Source organism: Caretta caretta, chromosome 2 (assembly GCF_965140235.1).
Source record: "Caretta caretta isolate rCarCar2 chromosome 2, rCarCar1.hap1, whole genome shotgun sequence".
In the NCBI taxonomy this organism is placed as follows: Eukaryota; Metazoa; Chordata; order Testudines; family Cheloniidae; genus Caretta; species Caretta caretta.
In genome coordinates this window covers 229872125-229888512 of record NC_134207.1, presented here as the reverse complement: position 1 = coordinate 229888512, position 16388 = coordinate 229872125, and the positions used below count along the sequence as shown (strand labels likewise).

At 40.3% G+C, this 16388-nt stretch overlaps 1 protein-coding gene across 4 annotated transcripts in view; it reads left to right on the top strand.

The window, feature by feature from the left end:
* The window catches only part of TRDMT1 (tRNA aspartic acid methyltransferase 1), a 44752-nt gene that overhangs the window by 14314 nt on the left and 14050 nt on the right, over positions 1–16388 (top strand). For all 4 annotated transcript variants that reach the window (XM_048838025.2, XM_048838027.2, XM_048838024.2 and 1 more), the window contains 4 exons: positions 177–286; positions 8059–8135; positions 11197–11268; positions 15616–15681. In XM_048838025.2, the coding sequence (XP_048693982.2) occupies positions 177–286; positions 8059–8135; positions 11197–11268; positions 15616–15681 (325 nt within the window). The remainder of the gene's footprint in view (positions 1–176; positions 287–8058; positions 8136–11196; positions 11269–15615; positions 15682–16388) is intronic.

Here is a 16388-nt window from a genome sequence, read left to right as displayed (position 1 = left end):
AGGTGATTGTGGTACATTTTGTGTAAAGTTTGAGTCGACACAGCAGTTCTGAGCACATTATTTCTCTTTTTTCCTTTACCTGTAAAACTATTTGTGCATTAGCTCTGGTATCATGAGAAAATGTAGTGTATTTTAAAGCACAGGTATGGTTTTGCAAATTCCTTTCTTAATTCCAGAAAGCTGTATATCTGCAGAAGTCGTTGCTGCTGTTGATGTGAACACTGTTGCTAACGAAGTGTACAAACACAACTTTCCCAGCACGCCATTGTGGGCAAAGACAATTGAGGTGAGTAATGGACACGTGTCTCTTTCTGCTCTAGCCATCTCAGTTGAGTATTAGTGGGGAATGTGAAATCAGAACACTTGAAACTGGGAGGCAGTAATGTAAAAGGATTGCTTTGTTGGATTATGTGTAGTAATGACTTTGGTAGATTCCTAGAGGTGTAACTACTGCTTGAGGGAGATACACACATGCATAGAGTACAGACTGATGCTTTCTAGGGCATAGTCTACACTACACTACACTAAGGTTGACACAACCTTGTCGCTAAAATTCAGCACGTGTGAACGCTCTCTATCAGTATTTTTTTGGCACTTCTGCCAACAAAATACTTCCAGCCCTGCAAGCGGCAAAACCGCATTCACACTGCCACTTGCGTTGGCGAAACTTGCTTGTTTTTTTGCGGGGAGGCTTTTTTAAGTACCCGTGCAAGAAAAAAGTTTTGTTGACAACGTCTCAATGTAGAGAAGCCCTTGATTAGCTGAGAAGGATTTTGTTTTTCCTGAAAACCTGCTGTATAAGGATGCTTGATTACTGTGCCAGTAAAGGCTACATAGCCAAGCATCAACCCCCAAAATAAAAAGAAGTGTAAAAGAATTTTGTCAAATTAGTAAGAGACATTCATTTATTCAACATTTAAAACTGGATTGGAAAAAGCAATTTAAAATACACTGTAGGGAACAATCCTGCATTGTTAGAGGGCTGGATCGATCAGGTGACCTAGTAAGTCTCTTCCCTCTCTAATTTCCTTGAAAAAGAGTTTTGTAAATTAACTTCAGTGCTTATAAAAAGGCTTGATGCTTTTGTTGATTTATGCCACAAATTTTAATTACACATTTTTGTTCTAGTATGTTTAATATGACAGGGGAATTATAAATTAGCCACATGGATTTGTATAATATATGTCCATTTCAGAGTGGTTAGAAATTACTGAACGCCTTTTAATCTCCCATCACAGTTTTCAGCCTGATAGTAGAAGTTTCTGAGCTTGTTTTAACACACCAGTTTAAGTAAAACCAGAGTGGATGGCTAAAGGTTGCCTACTTATTCAGCACTTGGTACTTGCTGACTAGTGTCAGATCTGAGTTTCTTAAATGGGGGAAAAGAAAGAAGAGGAATTACGTTTTATGTCCTTGATGGATTTTAAGAGTATATTCAAGTCAATAAAATCTTCCTTAAGCTTTGTGGGAAAACAGTAAAATCTCTCTTGTGTTGCTGTTTTTATATGGAATTTTAGTAACTTTTCTTTTATAAAGCTAACCCCTGAAATAAATAAAAAGCAGCAATTATTTTTCATGACCATAATCAGACCTACTTTCTTGTTTCTGTTTCTCTAGGTGGGATGTTACAGGTTGGCTGATTATTAAGTTATTTAAAAAAAAAAAACCACACATACTATTAGCTAAACCTTCTGGTGCAGTTTAATGAACTTGTAGCTCTGGTAGTAATTCTGCAACACAGATCTAATTCTTTCTGCTTTAAACAAAAGTCTTTTTGTATTGTATGACCAGTAAGCCATAAAACTAGCTTTGTGGGATTTTACACAGAAAGGACCAGAATAAACTTTTCACAGTGTACCTTAAAGAAAAAACATCTTCACCACTAGTAAGATCTAAGTTAAAACCCTTCCTGTTAGGGTTACCCAACAGTTAAGCTATAACACATGACTTGTTAAGCAACAGCACATGACATGGTATGAAATATTCTGTTTATAATGGTATTTCTGGATGAAATGTGAGTCTTTACGGTCTAACACTTCTGGAACCTTAGACATGCCAGTTAAACATACAACTTTCAGTCTACTAGTTTTAAAAAAATCTTTGTCCTAACTAAAAATAAACCTAAAAACCCCACACATTTAATTGGACAGTATCATTCTGTGTAAGAATTTGTCCACATTATTTAGCAGAGTATGGTGCAGCAAGTCCTGGCCCCCAAAGCTAAAAGTAACAGCAGAAGGCAGGCAGGCCATGGAAAAACAGCACGTGGGAATGGTGCACTCTTTGCCTGCTGCGAAGCAATAGCCCTGTCGTCCTTGTCAGTATGGAGAGGAGATTTGGTAGGATGCCACGTTGAGTATACGATCCTGGTTATTTGCTCCACAACCATGTTGATCTGCTGGTCAAAAGCAAATGCATAGGGAGACAGAGTTGGGAGTTTCCCAGGGAAAACTAGTTTAGTGTGGGGCCTTGGTAAATACTAGTTTAAACTGGGAACAATAAAATTACTTTGAGAATAGACTAATGAATATTACTGAAAAATATTTAGGAATTTGAAAATAGTTTTTCAGTAATATGGTCTGTTTAATTTTGAATAAATCAAATAAAATAACACAAAATATAGCCTCAGTATAGTGCTGTATGCTATTGCCTTGGCTATTTAAAACAAAATCTACTGAATCTGGGAATTCCCCTTCTTTGTTTAGTAATGAAAATCAGATGTTTGTTTAGCAAAGAAGAGAAATCCCCAGATTCAGAAGTTTCAGTATTTGAGATAAGCTGCTGAACTAACTGTCCAGGCCAGTACTTTGCCTCTTGCTCTGGCTGGCTGGAGAGCAACTGCTGTAACTGAACTCTGAGTACAGTGACTTAAGTACAAATATTTCAACATGCGCAAAGGTGGAAGACCACTTGACCCAATTCATGGTTATGTTGAGAAAGTTCATTACGATGGCAAAGAGTCTTTTGATGCAGAAATTGTGAAGCAAAATGGAGTGGGAAGGCAGACCCTATGAGGAAACATTTTGCAAAATGCAGTGGAAAGGACAAAGAGACACTGGAATAACTGACTTTGGCTAAACGTGTGTGAAGATTTGAATTGGAGGTACTGGTAAAACTGCATTGTCATTGCCAAGTACATCTCAACAAAGCCCGATCCACGTTGGCATTCCAAAGGGACACATCAACAATTGCTGTTGCATGCAAAGTGTGGTTGGAGCTAATGATAAATGAAGATCTTGTATCACACAAAGCAGAAGCACAAAAAGATTCTGTGAGACAATTACTCCAGTACACATTTTGCCAACTGCCTTCATCCAGAATATGCAGGAAAGAAATTGTCAGCTGAACAAGAAGAAATTGCAGGGCTCTGGATGCTCAGCAAAAATCTCAACTTTCTGCCATATTTTCTTGCATTTAAAGTAGCAGAAGCCCTGTATCCAAAAATCAGCATTTTTCATCTGCTTTCTAGGAAAAAGTTTCCCCTGAAACATGGTAGAAAAATCTGAAGAATGCTGGTATTCCATCTGACTGAATGGAACTGGTGGTGTGTCATAAATATAAAGGGAAGGGTAAACCCCTTTGAAATCCCTCCTGGCCAGGGGAAAGCTCCTCTCACCTGTAAAGGGTTAAGAAGCTAAAGGTAACCTCGCTGGCACCTGACCAAAATGACCAATGAGGAGACAAGATACTTTCAAAAGCTGGGAGGAGGGAGAGAAACAAAGGGTCGGTGTGTCTGTCTATATGCTGGTTTCTGCTGGGGATAGACCAGGAATGGAGTCTTAGAACTTTTAGTAAGTAATCTAGCTAGGTATGTGTTAGATTATGATTTCTTTAAATGGCTGAGAAAAGAATTGTGCTGAATAGAATAACTATTTCTGTCTGTGTATCTTTTTTGTAACTTAAGGTTTTGCCTAGAGGGGTTCTCTATGTTTTTGAATCTAATTACCCTGTAAGATATCTACCATCCTGATTTTACAGGGGGGATTTCTTTATTTCTATTTACTTCTATTTTTATTAAAAGTCTTCTTGTAAGAAACTGAATGCTTTTTCATTGTTCTCAGATCCAAGGGTTTGGGTCTGTGGTCACCTATGCAAATTGGTGAGGCTTTTTATCCAACATTTCCCAGGAAGGGGGGGGGGGGTGCAAGTGTTGGGAGGATTGTTCATTGTTCTTAAGATCCAAGGGTCTGGGTCTGTAGTCACCTAGGCAAATTGGTGAGGCTTTTTTACCAAACCTTGTCCAGGAAGTGGGGTGCAAGGTTTTGGGAAGTATTTTGGGGGGAAAGACGCGTCCAAACAGCTCTTCCCCAGTAACCAGTATTAGTTTGGTGGTGGTAGCGGCCAATCCAAGGACGACGGGTGGAATATTTTGTACCTTGGGGAAGTTTTGACCTAAGCTGGTAAAGATAAGCTTAGGAGGTTTTTCATGCAGGTCCCCACATCTGTACCCTAGAGTTCTCAACTTTCTGCCATATTTTCTTGCATTTAAAGTAGCAGAAGCCCTGTATCCAAAAATCAGCATTTTTCATCTGCTTTCTAGGAAAAGGTTTCCCCTGAAACATGGTAGAAAAATCTGAAGAATGCTGGTATTCCATCTGACTGAATGGAACTGGTGGTGCAATTGCAGTGTCCAGCAAGCACAGAATGAATCTTTTCAAACTTTGGATATGCACGTGCAGAACTGAGGAATAGGTTCAGTCTCTCCACTACCTCAGGGTTGCTCTTCTGCTATAAAATGTTGCATGGCCAAATGGACCTGGACCAGTTATCTGCCGCTCTGTGTGCTTCTGATTGTGTTGCTTAATGTTTCAAGTTTACAACTCTGCATTATTATTGTTTCAATGTAATCAAATAATTTCCATTTTTGTTTATGTAATGTTGAAAACTGAAATAAGTCAACATGTATAAACTTCTTCAAGAAAATACTTAACCAAAATGTATACAGTGGAGTCGCATCATACGCGCATTTAACTTACGCAAATTCAACTATATGCATTTGGCAACAAAAAAGAAAAATAACAACTCTCAGTGGTGGAGTACTGTACAGGAGTTGACGGGAAAGCACTCGGGGGTCGATTTATCGCGTCTAGACTAGATGCGATAAATCAACCCCCGCTGGATCGATCGCTGCCCACCCATCCGGTGAGCATCTCGCCGTGCTGAGTGTGATTCTAGTGTTTAAAGATACGTATTTTTCATACAACATGCCTCCTAAATGCAAGCCAACTACTTCATCTGGTGCTCAACCGAAGAAACAGCAATCTGTTCCAACACTGGAGGAAAAACTGGCTGTGTTGGACTTATTGAGAGACGGTATGTCGGTCTCCAACGTGGTGCGTAAATATGGCCGCAACGAATCTAGCATCTGTGCCATCAAGATTCGAGAGAGAGAAATTCGTCCAGCCATGGCATCAAGTGCTCCAATAACGGCTAAGGTGATGAGCCAGGTGCATGATAAGACTTTAGTGAAGACTGAAAAGGCATTTAATTATGGCAGGAAGACATGAACCATAAACGTGTGCCCATCAATGGCAACACGTTGCGAGAAAAGGCTCTTAGCCTCTACGCGCTATTCAAACCTCCCACTGAAGAGGGACAGCCTTCTGATGAGAAGGAATTCAAAGCCAGCCAAGGTTGGCTTAACAGTTTTAGGAACCGCTTCAACCTCAAAAACGTGCAGACTACTGGTGAAGCTGCATCAGACAATGAAGAGGCAGCAAAAGCCTACCCCGAACAATTAAAGAAAATCATAAAAGAAAAGGGCTATCTTCCTGAACAAGTTCTTAATGCTGACGAGACTGGGCTCTTCTGGAAAAAAAAATGCCCAACCGCACTTACACTTCGAAAGCAGAAAGACAGGCCCTGGTTTCAAAGCAGCTAAAGACTGTATGTCTGTGTTGTTTTGTGGCAATGCGGCTGGGCATTTAATAAAGCTGGGCTTACTCTGCAGGGCTGCAAATCCCCGTGCCCTAAAAGGCAAGAACAAAAATCTCCTGCCCGTGTTCTGGCGATCAAATAAAAAGGCTTGGGTGATGGCAGCATTATTTCTGGATTGGTTCCACAAGCGTTTCATTCCGAGGTCAAGCGGTACCTCTAAGAGAAAGGACTTGACTTTAAAGTGTTGCTGATCGTAGACAATGCTCCTGGCCATCCTGAGGCACTCTGGTTTGCGCATAATGATGTTGAAGTCGTCTTTCTCCCTTTTTTTATTCTTTCATTCTTCCATTTCTCTGTCTTTTTGACTATAAGCGATTTTCGCCTTATGCGCTGACTTTAGAACCTAACCACCGCGTAAGATGCGACTCCACTGTACAGACATTCTGATGTTTAGTATTATAATTACCTATATTAGGATTACACCCACAGCAGTTTTACTTTTTATTTGTACAACCCTATATTAATCTCTGAATCTACTGCCTCATGTAACCACAGTTTGAATATGTAAATAAAACTAAGTGTAATGTGGTATGTATTAATGAAACCATTTTTAAAATAGAAAATGCCTAGCTAGTTTTTCCCAGGGTGGTAAAAACCAGGATTTTATGTGGTAAAAAACAGCTCTGGTAAGTACCATGCTATCCCTGTCGGAAGAGTGCCAGGGCAACACCTGCTGTTGTAGCCCATGTGTTGCAATAATGGCTGCAGAACAGCCTGGCTGCACTTCTTGTTTGGTGTTTGTACACCACCTAGCACTGGGGGCCCTGGTCCATGATTAGGGCTCCTAAGTGCTATGAGAAAAGGAGTGCTTGTGGCACCTTAGAGACTAACCAATTTATTTGAGCATGAGCTTTCGTGAGCTTCACTTCATCGGATGCGTTCAGTGGACTGCATCCGATGAAGTGAGCTGTAGCTCACGAAAGCTCATGCTCAAATAAATTGGTTAGTCTCTAAGGTGCCACAAGTACTTCTGTTCTTTTTGCGAATACAGACTAACCTGGCCGCTACTCTGAAACCTGTCATTATGTAAGTATCTCTCCTAATGCTTTGTGGCCTAGGTGGAAAAAACAGGTTCCCCAAGTTTTCGTGAAGATTCTCTGCAAAGCCTCTGGGCATTTGATTCCGCATAAGGAATTTGCTATCTTTCCAGAAAGACATAATATTTGAGAGGTTGTTATGGACAAGTGACTATTATTTGAGAGATTGTTATGGACAGGTTTCAGAGTAACAGCCGTGTTAGTCTGTCTTTGCAAAAAGAAAAGGAGTACTTGTGGCACCTTAGAGACTAACCAATTTATTTGAGCATGAGCTTTCGTGAGCTACAGCTCACTTCATTGGATGCATACTGTGGAAACTGCAGAAGACATTATATACACACAGAGACCATGAAACAATACCCCCTCTCACCCCGCTGTCCTGCTGGTAATAGCTTATCTAAAGTGATCATCAAGTTGGGCCATTTCCAGCACAAATCCAGGTTTTCTCACCCTCCACCCCCCCACACACAAACTCACTCTCCTGCTGGTAATAGCCCATCCAAAGTGACCACTCTCTTCACAATGTGTATGATAATCAAGGTGAGCCATTTCCTGCACAAATCCAGGTTCTCTCACCCCCCCCCACCCCCCTCCAAAAACAGGTGACTACAGAGAGGAAAATGCTTTTTCAAAATCTAATTCTGTTCTCCTGTTGAGTTTTAGTGCTTTTTAAAATATTTTTTCTGACCAACAAATGGTTAAATACTTGAATAAAGGTGCTTTGTTTGTTTGGGGGAGAAAAATATAGCTAACATTTTTGATGTGACCACTGAAAGAAACGTGAGCTATCTCCTGCCGCTCTAAAAGCGTGATTGGCAAACCCAGGATCAGGAAAGTGCTCTGCCCTCACCAGTGCTGCTAGCGCACTGTTGAAGTAAATACAAATCTGCGCTTTACAAATCTGCGCTCCAAGTATTGGAGAAGGACGCAGTTATTAGGCCAAAGAACCAGGTTAGAAAGGTTTTACTAGGGGATTGCTAACAGTGGAAGTAACCAGAAAGTTTGGAATCTAGAAAGCAGTAATTGACAGTAAAAGAAAAAACTCTCAATCCCAAAAGCATGTTTATGTTTCTTCCTTATTCAGGGCATAACACTGGCGGAGTTAAACAGATTATCTTTTGATATGATTTTGATGAGTCCTCCATGTCAGCCATTTACAAGGTGTGTATAACAAATATTCCAGTTCTGGAGAAAAATGCAGTAACTGTGAATGTTTATTAAGTTAAAAAAATTCTCAAGATCCATACACTTTGTGGTTCATATCTGTCTATATTTTCCCAAGTATCTTTTGCTATGCCTATTTCTGTGTGGGTACTGGACAGATCTTTACTGGATAAGAAGTAGGTCTGCTAGGATGTACGTTTATTTGATTAATTCCAAGTAACAGTCAGGTTTCAATCGATGAACATAATTACTTTAACTCTGTAACAAATGACATGGTCAGGTTCTAATAATTTTACGCTTGTTGAGTAGTCCCTTACTACTACAGTAAAAATGGTGATGGGCTAGTCATACTTTCATACTTCAGTCAAAATTACTGAAGCTTGATGTACCACTTATTTTGCATCCTGTACGTGACCTGTGAAAGTGAAAGTTTGTAATTTTTTTTTTTTTGGCCTTTTAAGGTACCTCCCCTTGCTTGTTAATGGTTAGCATCTGATCTCTCTCAATCCAGAGTAACTCGAGACAGAATACTGGAATTACTCCAGGGTGACGCCAAGAGTACAATCTTCCCTTGTATATGCACTGACTTTGGACACATACTGTACTTTAAACTGTACTGGCTTATTCTGCAATAAATACTATGATTTGACAGAGAATAAGGGGATCAGAATCAGGGTCTAGATAGAGTTTATATAAAGTCACAAGGATTTTGAAACCTATTTGACACCTGTGTGGATACTGGAGATAATGTGTGAAAGGACATACAAATCTTTAGAGCATCTGGCACGTAAAAATATCTTACAATGCGGGCTACAACAGTGCCATGCAAATGTCGGTTCTCACTTTCAGGTGACATTGTAAACAAGAAGTGGGCAGCATTATTTCCTGCAAATGTAAACAAACTTGTTTGTTTGAGCCATTGGCTGAACAAGAAGTAGGACCGAATGGACCTGTAGGCTCTAAAGTTTTACTTTGTTTTGTTTTTGAATGCAGGTTTTTTTTAACGTAATTCTACATTTGTAAGATCAGCTTTCATGATAGAGATTGCACTACACTATTTGTATGAGGTGAATTGAAAAATACAATTTCTTTTGTTTTTTACAGAACAAATATTTGTAATAAAAATAACTATAAAGTGAGCACTTTGTATTCTGTGGTGTAATTGAAATCAATATATTTGAAAATGTAGAAAAACATCCCAAAATATTTAAATAACTGGTATTTTATTATTGTTTAACAGTGCAATTAATCGCAGTTAATTTTTTTAATCACGCGATTAATCACAGTTAATTTTTTTAATTGCTTGACAGCCTTAATAATTACTTTAACTCGAACAGATCACATGGCCAGGTTCTAATAATCTTACTCTTGTTGAGTAGTCCCTCACTCCATGAACCATCCCATTGATGTTGCTGGAACTACTCGTGAAGTAAGATGCCACTCAACATGATTAAGGGTATCAGAATCTGGCCCTCTGATCATCCCAATGACTTTAATTTCCAAAAAGATGATCTTTAAGAATGTGTTTTTGATTCAAAACAATGTGTGGAGTGGGTGGTGTTGTTTGTTTCCTCCCAAATCTACTGTTTTGATTATGACAGGTTTCAGAGTAATAGCCGTGTTAGTCTGTATTCGCAAAAAGAAAAGGAGTACTTGTGGCACCTTAGGGACTAACCCAGCAGGAGAGTGAATTTGTGGGGGGGGAGAGGGTGGAGGGTGAGAAAACCTGGATTTGTGCTGGAAATGGCCCAACTTGATGATCACTTTAGATAAGCTATTACCAGCAGGACAGTGGGGTGGGAGGAGGTATTGTTTCATATTCTCTGTGTGTATATAAAGTCTGCTGCAGTTTCCACGGTATGCATCCGATGAAGTGAGCTGTAGCTCACGAAAGCTTATGCTCAAATAAATTGGTTAGTCTCTAAGGTGCCACAAGTACTCCTTTTCTGTTTTGATTATGTACTGATAAGACAATGCTATGTAAGATTAATTGGGAAATGAAAAATACCAAAATGCTTGCACCAAAATGTTGTTATTGTTGTTTTCCTTTTTAAATAAGCCAATAAAAATACAAGCTCTGGGCCTGGAATCACTTAGCCAAGTAAAAAGAACAGGAGGACTTGTGGCACCTTAGAAGACTAACAAATTTATTAGAGCATAAGCTTTCGTGGGCTACAGTCCACTTCATCGGATGCATAGAATGGAACATATAATAAGAGATAGATTATATATATTTTTCACACACATACAGATAAGTTAGAAGTTACCATACAAACTGTGAGAGGCTAATTAGTTAAGATGAGCTATTAGCAGGAGAAAAAACTTTTGTAGTGATAATCAAGAAGGCCCATTTAGACAGTTGACAAGAAGGTGTGAGGATACTTAACTTAAGGAAATAGATTCAATATGTGTAATGACCCAGCCACTCCCAGTCTCTATTCAAACCCAAGTTAATTGTGTCTAGTTTGCATATTAATTCAAGCTCAGCAGTTTCTCCTTGGAGTCTGTTTTTGAAGCTTTTCTGTTGCAAAATTGCCAAGTAATCCCATTTAAGTCTATGGATTTACTCATATAAATACAATTATGTACGTGGGACTGGATCCTGGAAGCTGCTGAGTACTCTGAGCCCAATCCAGCAGAGCACTTCAGCCTGTGATTAACATTAAGCATGTGAGTAGTCCCGTGAGTTCAGCAGAGCTTCTCATGTGCTTAAAGTTAAGCACGTTTAAGTGCTTTGATGGATTGGGCCAGAGAGCTTAGCACTTTACAGGGTCCAGACCAAGGTTAGATATTTACAGGATTGGGTCCTATGTGATTCTTAATCCCTAACCTCTTTGTGACTGAGTCTGGGAGTAAAAATTCATTCCTTAGAGCGCTGAAAAAGGTCCTGATCCGTCAAGTATATCCATGTGTGCAGACACTGGTGCCTGTGCAGAATCCCTTGTGTAAGCAGGACCTAAGTGAAGAGTTGTAAATGTTTTGTTTTAAAAGCAAATACCTAAGATGACAAGCTGATAATTGTGTTCTATACATGTTTTTTTTCTTTGTCCTCCCTTAGAATTGGCCTGCAAGGTGATGTATCTGATCCAAGGACAAACAGTTTTCTTTACATCCTTGATATTCTCCCAAGGTATAAACTGATCTTCTAGCTCAGCCATTTAAACTTTTGAAGTTACTAGGCATGTATAATATTGTACCAAGGGAAGCCATCCATATTGATTTTAAAGGATGATAGTATAATTGCACTGTGCTCATCCACTTGTTTTCATAGAATCTTTTGTTGCTTGTAAATTCTAGTTTCTTGCTAACACTAATAACAATTTACAGCTTATTGTTTTGATTTCCATGTTTGGTTTTCATGACTTTCACAAGTCCATTAAAAAACTCTGGACGCACCATAAAGAGTAGAGGCAGAATATTCTTTTGAATTCAATGGCAAAATTGACTTTACTTAGGAGCAGGGTTGGGTCCTGTAGTCCTTGTTGGTGGGTGTTGTATAAATATCAAGACCAGTACATCTGAAATCTCCAGGTGAAAAAGATTTCTGGTTCCACCTTTTGAACTGATTATGATTTAAACCAGAGCTGGACAAACTACGGCCCGCGGGCCACATCCGGCCCGCAGGACCCTCCTGCCCGGCCCCTGAGGTCCTGGTGCCTCCCCCATTGTTCCCCCTCCCGCATAGCTGGATTGGGCACCAGTTGGCATCAATGTGAGCATTTGGGTTTTGCCCCTGTGAGGGATCAGCTAACCATCAGTCATTCCTCGGAGATCCTACTTATATTGGAGGTTGGGATCAGGCTGCCAGCTTCCTGCTTTTCAATCCTTTCCCGCAGAGGGGATCTGGCCACCTTCTGCTTTTCTTCAAATTTTTGCTACACAAAATGGGAATTGGGCCATCAGCAACCTTTCCTCTAAAATATCTTGTTGTCTTTGGAAGATCTTTTCTTCTTCTTTCTTCCTGAGATATTGATGGCAAGGGGAAGGAGGTGGTCCCAAGGATCCTGACTCCAGCCAAACTATCTCTGCAGGTTTTCTGCACATGTAACTGGGTGCATGACAGCAGTAGTGTCAGTTGTTTTATTTTTGTTTTCTCACATGGTGACATTGTGTCACTTTGCCTAGGGCTGAGATTTATGTGTCCTGTCATGCATATGGAATGCTGCATTGGCTTCTGATGGAATCTAGCACAACGTGCTATGGTCAGTTTAAACTTTTATGGTCTCCATAATTTTATTTTCCGAGCACCTCACAATCTTTAGTGTATTTCTCCTCATAACACCCTTGTGAGGCAGTGCAGTGCTATTGTCCCCGTTTTACAGATGCGGAACTCAGTCACGGCGGCTATGTGACTTGCCCAAGGTCATACAGGAAGTCAGTGACAGCAGGAAATAGAACCTAGGTTGTCCAAGGCCTAGGCTAGAACCTTAGTCATTGGATCATCCTTCTTCTCTATAAGAAGGATGGTAGAAGATGTATTTTCATCGTTCTGGGTAACACGCAACAAGCGTAGGCTCCCCGCCCTCACCTCTTCCCTTTCAGTGAAGGCATAAATTTAGCATGAAACTCACACCCACTGGATATCTGAGCACTTTGGTTCACTAGCTATTTGAATTATAGTGGGAGGATCAGCACCAAGATACTAAATGTTCATGGAGCCCACGAACGGAACGTTAATGTAATTCTCAAATAAATTGATGGTCTTCTGAGTCTCATCTTCACAAGTCTCGTGTGCTATGTATGCTAAAAATAGATTTATTACTGTTGTATTACAGTAGAAATTAAAGGCCCCACATGAGAGTGGGGTAAGTACTGTAGAGACATAGTAAGAGAGTTCCTGCCCCAAAGAGCTTATGATCAAAATCGCTAAGACAGACAAATGACAAGTAAAAGGAAGTTTGATTATTTTCCCCATTTTATGAATAAGGAACTGAAGAACTGGAAGATTAAGTGACTTGCCCAAAGTCACGAAGGAAATGAGTGGCTGAGCCAGGATGATTTAGTTGGGGATTGGTCCTGCTTTGAGCAGGGGGTTGGACTAGATGACCTCCTGAGGTCTCTTCCAACCCTGATATTCTATGATCCTGACCCACATCTTGCCCAGTCCTGTGCCTTAATTGCAATTAATTGCATCCTTCCTCTGTGTTGAATTTGTTGTAAAAAATAGGTCTGTCAGTTAATTGTTTATTAGATTGCTACTAAGCTCATCCATAGATCACAACACATTTCAGAAAGGAATGTCAGTACCATTGTCTCTATTTTACAGCTGAGGAAACTGAAAGGGGGCAGCTCTTCTTTGGAGACAATTTTTTGCTTTCAAAGTGGAAATGGCGCATTCTGATTGCTGCGTGGTTAGACTGAGAAGATAGAAACTTTCTTTTTCTCAGCTAAAAGACATAAGACTGTGGTACATGTGACCCTTATCATGACAGGGCAAAGGAGTTGGGCTTGGCTGGGAGAATTTATCTCTGTGTCCCAAAAGATGCTGCTAATCTCTCTTGGTCAGAGTTTCAAAGGGAAGCTGGAATGGCTGCGGAGAGATCACAAAAAGGCTGGGGTAGCCATGGCTGCAGAGTCCTCCAGCTCCAGGGGAGCATGTTTTGCTGAGATAGTGTGCATGTGGTTTTTGGAAATGACCTCTTTGCCAGAGACCAGACATGAAAAATTCTAGCCCAAATGGGAAAACGTTCAGTAAAGTTTGGAGTGTGTAAACTGTAGGAGTTCCTGTTTTGTATCCGTAATTGTAATATCCTGCACAAATTTCATGCACGGTATTATAAAGTAATTGCAACTTCCTTTCCTGTTTTTTACCTTTTTTCCAGTCTTTTATAGAGGAATACTGGTGAAGTGGGGCTGGCGGGGACACTGGGGGTGGTTAACGTATGAAGGCATGGAAAGGGACAACTTGGAGATATTCTGGATCTGAGGAGGCCCAGGAGTCTTCAGCCGGTGGAGGTGGAGTCTGGACACAGAGGGCATGTCTCCACTGTAATAAAAGACCCATAGCAAGTTAGCCCGAGTTAGCTGACTCAGGCTGAGGGGCTATAAAATTGCAGTGTAGATGTTCTGGCTCCTTTTACATTCATGAAGGATGGAGACGCTGGGAGATAGTTTCTCACCTGAAGCAACTTTAGACAAGGGTTTTAGCCTGTTTAAAGTTTAGACCCTAAGAAAGGGTTTATACTTTTTGTTTTATATGTAACCATTTCTGTTTCCATTATCCTGACTCTGTATCTCTTAAATCTTTATCTTTGATGAAAAACTTATGAGTATTTTTACTATAACTGTATCTCAGTGCTGGGGTGTTACAAAAGACCTGATCCTGAGTTATACCAGTCAAACCGGTGCATTCTGTTCCCTTGGGGTTCACAAACCTGATCATTTCTATGAGTGGCCAGTGATGGGCTGAATACTACAGGGGGATGCTTTCAGAAGGGCTTGTGGGCTGGGGTGTACCTTTTGTTAACCTGCAAGGCAAAGTAAGGCCTGGGAGGAGGTTGCTTAGGTAGCCATCAGACTGGTGGTTTCAGGGAGCTGACATCCAGTTAAGCATCAGCAAGTTGCTCTCTTGCTGAGGCAGGAGGGTAACAAGGTGACTCGAGTCCTGGGCACCTGAAGAAGGTGTCACACCTCCTTTATCGTTATTGTATTTGCTATCAGAGTTTAGGAGTATATCATGATGCAGTTGTTTTGTGTGTTGGGGCTCCGTTTTTAACCTTCCCAATCATGTTTGAAATGTTTGAAACTGGCGGAAGCTCTGTGGAGCTCATATGTGTGACTCATGAATCAGCCAAAGAAGAATGCTCCAGAACAAAATGAGGAGCTCCCTCCTCCAGAGACTAAGCCTACTGCCTATGCTATGAGCTTGGTTCCAGACTCTGAGCTCCTGCCTAGCACTGATGCCACAGGTCTTCAGACTAGCCCCATATTTAAAGTAAATTTCCACAAAAGCTAATTAGACACAACAGAAAATGTCTGAACGCGAAACGCTCTGAAAACAGTGTCTGCTCAAACGAAACACTGGGTCTAATCCTGCTTTCACTAAAATTAACGCGAGTTCTGACACTCACTTGGGTGGGAGCAGGATCAGGCCCATTTTGTTACAAGTTTTCCACACACTGGATGAGAGGGTTTTTTTTTTTTCTTCTCATCATGTACCATCCAGACCACTAACTTATAGACTTATGAATGAGAATGATGCTTTGATAAATGAATAAAGGTCAGTGTTTTCAATGGTAGGCACCTAAATCCTTACCTAGCACCTAAGCAAATGTGGCCTGATTTTCAGAAGCGCCGAGGCTCTGCAATTCTTATTAACTTCATTGTGAATTACATGTGCTCAGCATCTCTGAAAATTAGACCATTTTTAGCCTAAATTTGGCAACTTTCACCTAAATCTTTCTTGTTACTAAACAAATCTGTGCTGTTGATGTAATATGGTTTACATCTTACTAAACTACATTGACTTTTCTTTTAGGCTCCAGAGGCTGCCAAAATATATACTTTTAGAAAATGTGAAAGGATTTGAAACGTCTTCTGCCAGGTCTGGTATGATCATTTTTAATTAGGAACAGTATTAGGTAAAGGGGAGGGGCAGGTAATTTTATTTTTTTGGAAGTTAGATTAAAAGAGGAGTGGAGTGAAATAGTGCATTTATCAGTTTCAGGTTAAAAATACTATTTTAATTTTACAATTAAATTTTTAGGGCATGGGGGACTTTATTGAAAAGTTATTGATTTCTCCAAACTGATAACATAATTTAAAATATGTTGCTAGCTGGTAGAAGCTGATGTGCATCTTCATTGCCTGTTTTGTCATCTTGCTTCATTCAGGAGAGATCTATATTTTCAAAGAACAATATTATCGAACAACACAGGGCGTGGGTGTAGCTCTCACAGCTTTTACTGTGGTTCCTTTCTAGTGGTCATAGTAGAGGGGCAAGGGTTAGCTGAAAACCTTGTATTCGTACCCTGCTTGACTGACTGCTGGCACTGAGAATTTGGTGTGACCTCATCAGCAAACTGCACAGGCAAATAGTAGGCTTCTAACCTGGAAAAGTTTTGGAAATCGTAATTCGACTTACATTTTGAAATTTAGGCTATGGCTACACTACAGCTTAAGTCAACATAAGTTATGTCACTCGGGGTATGAATTAGGCACCCCCTGAGCAACATAATTTATGCCAATTTAAGTGCTGGTGTGGACAGCACTATGTCAGCGGGAGAGGTTCTCCTGCCGACATAGCTACCA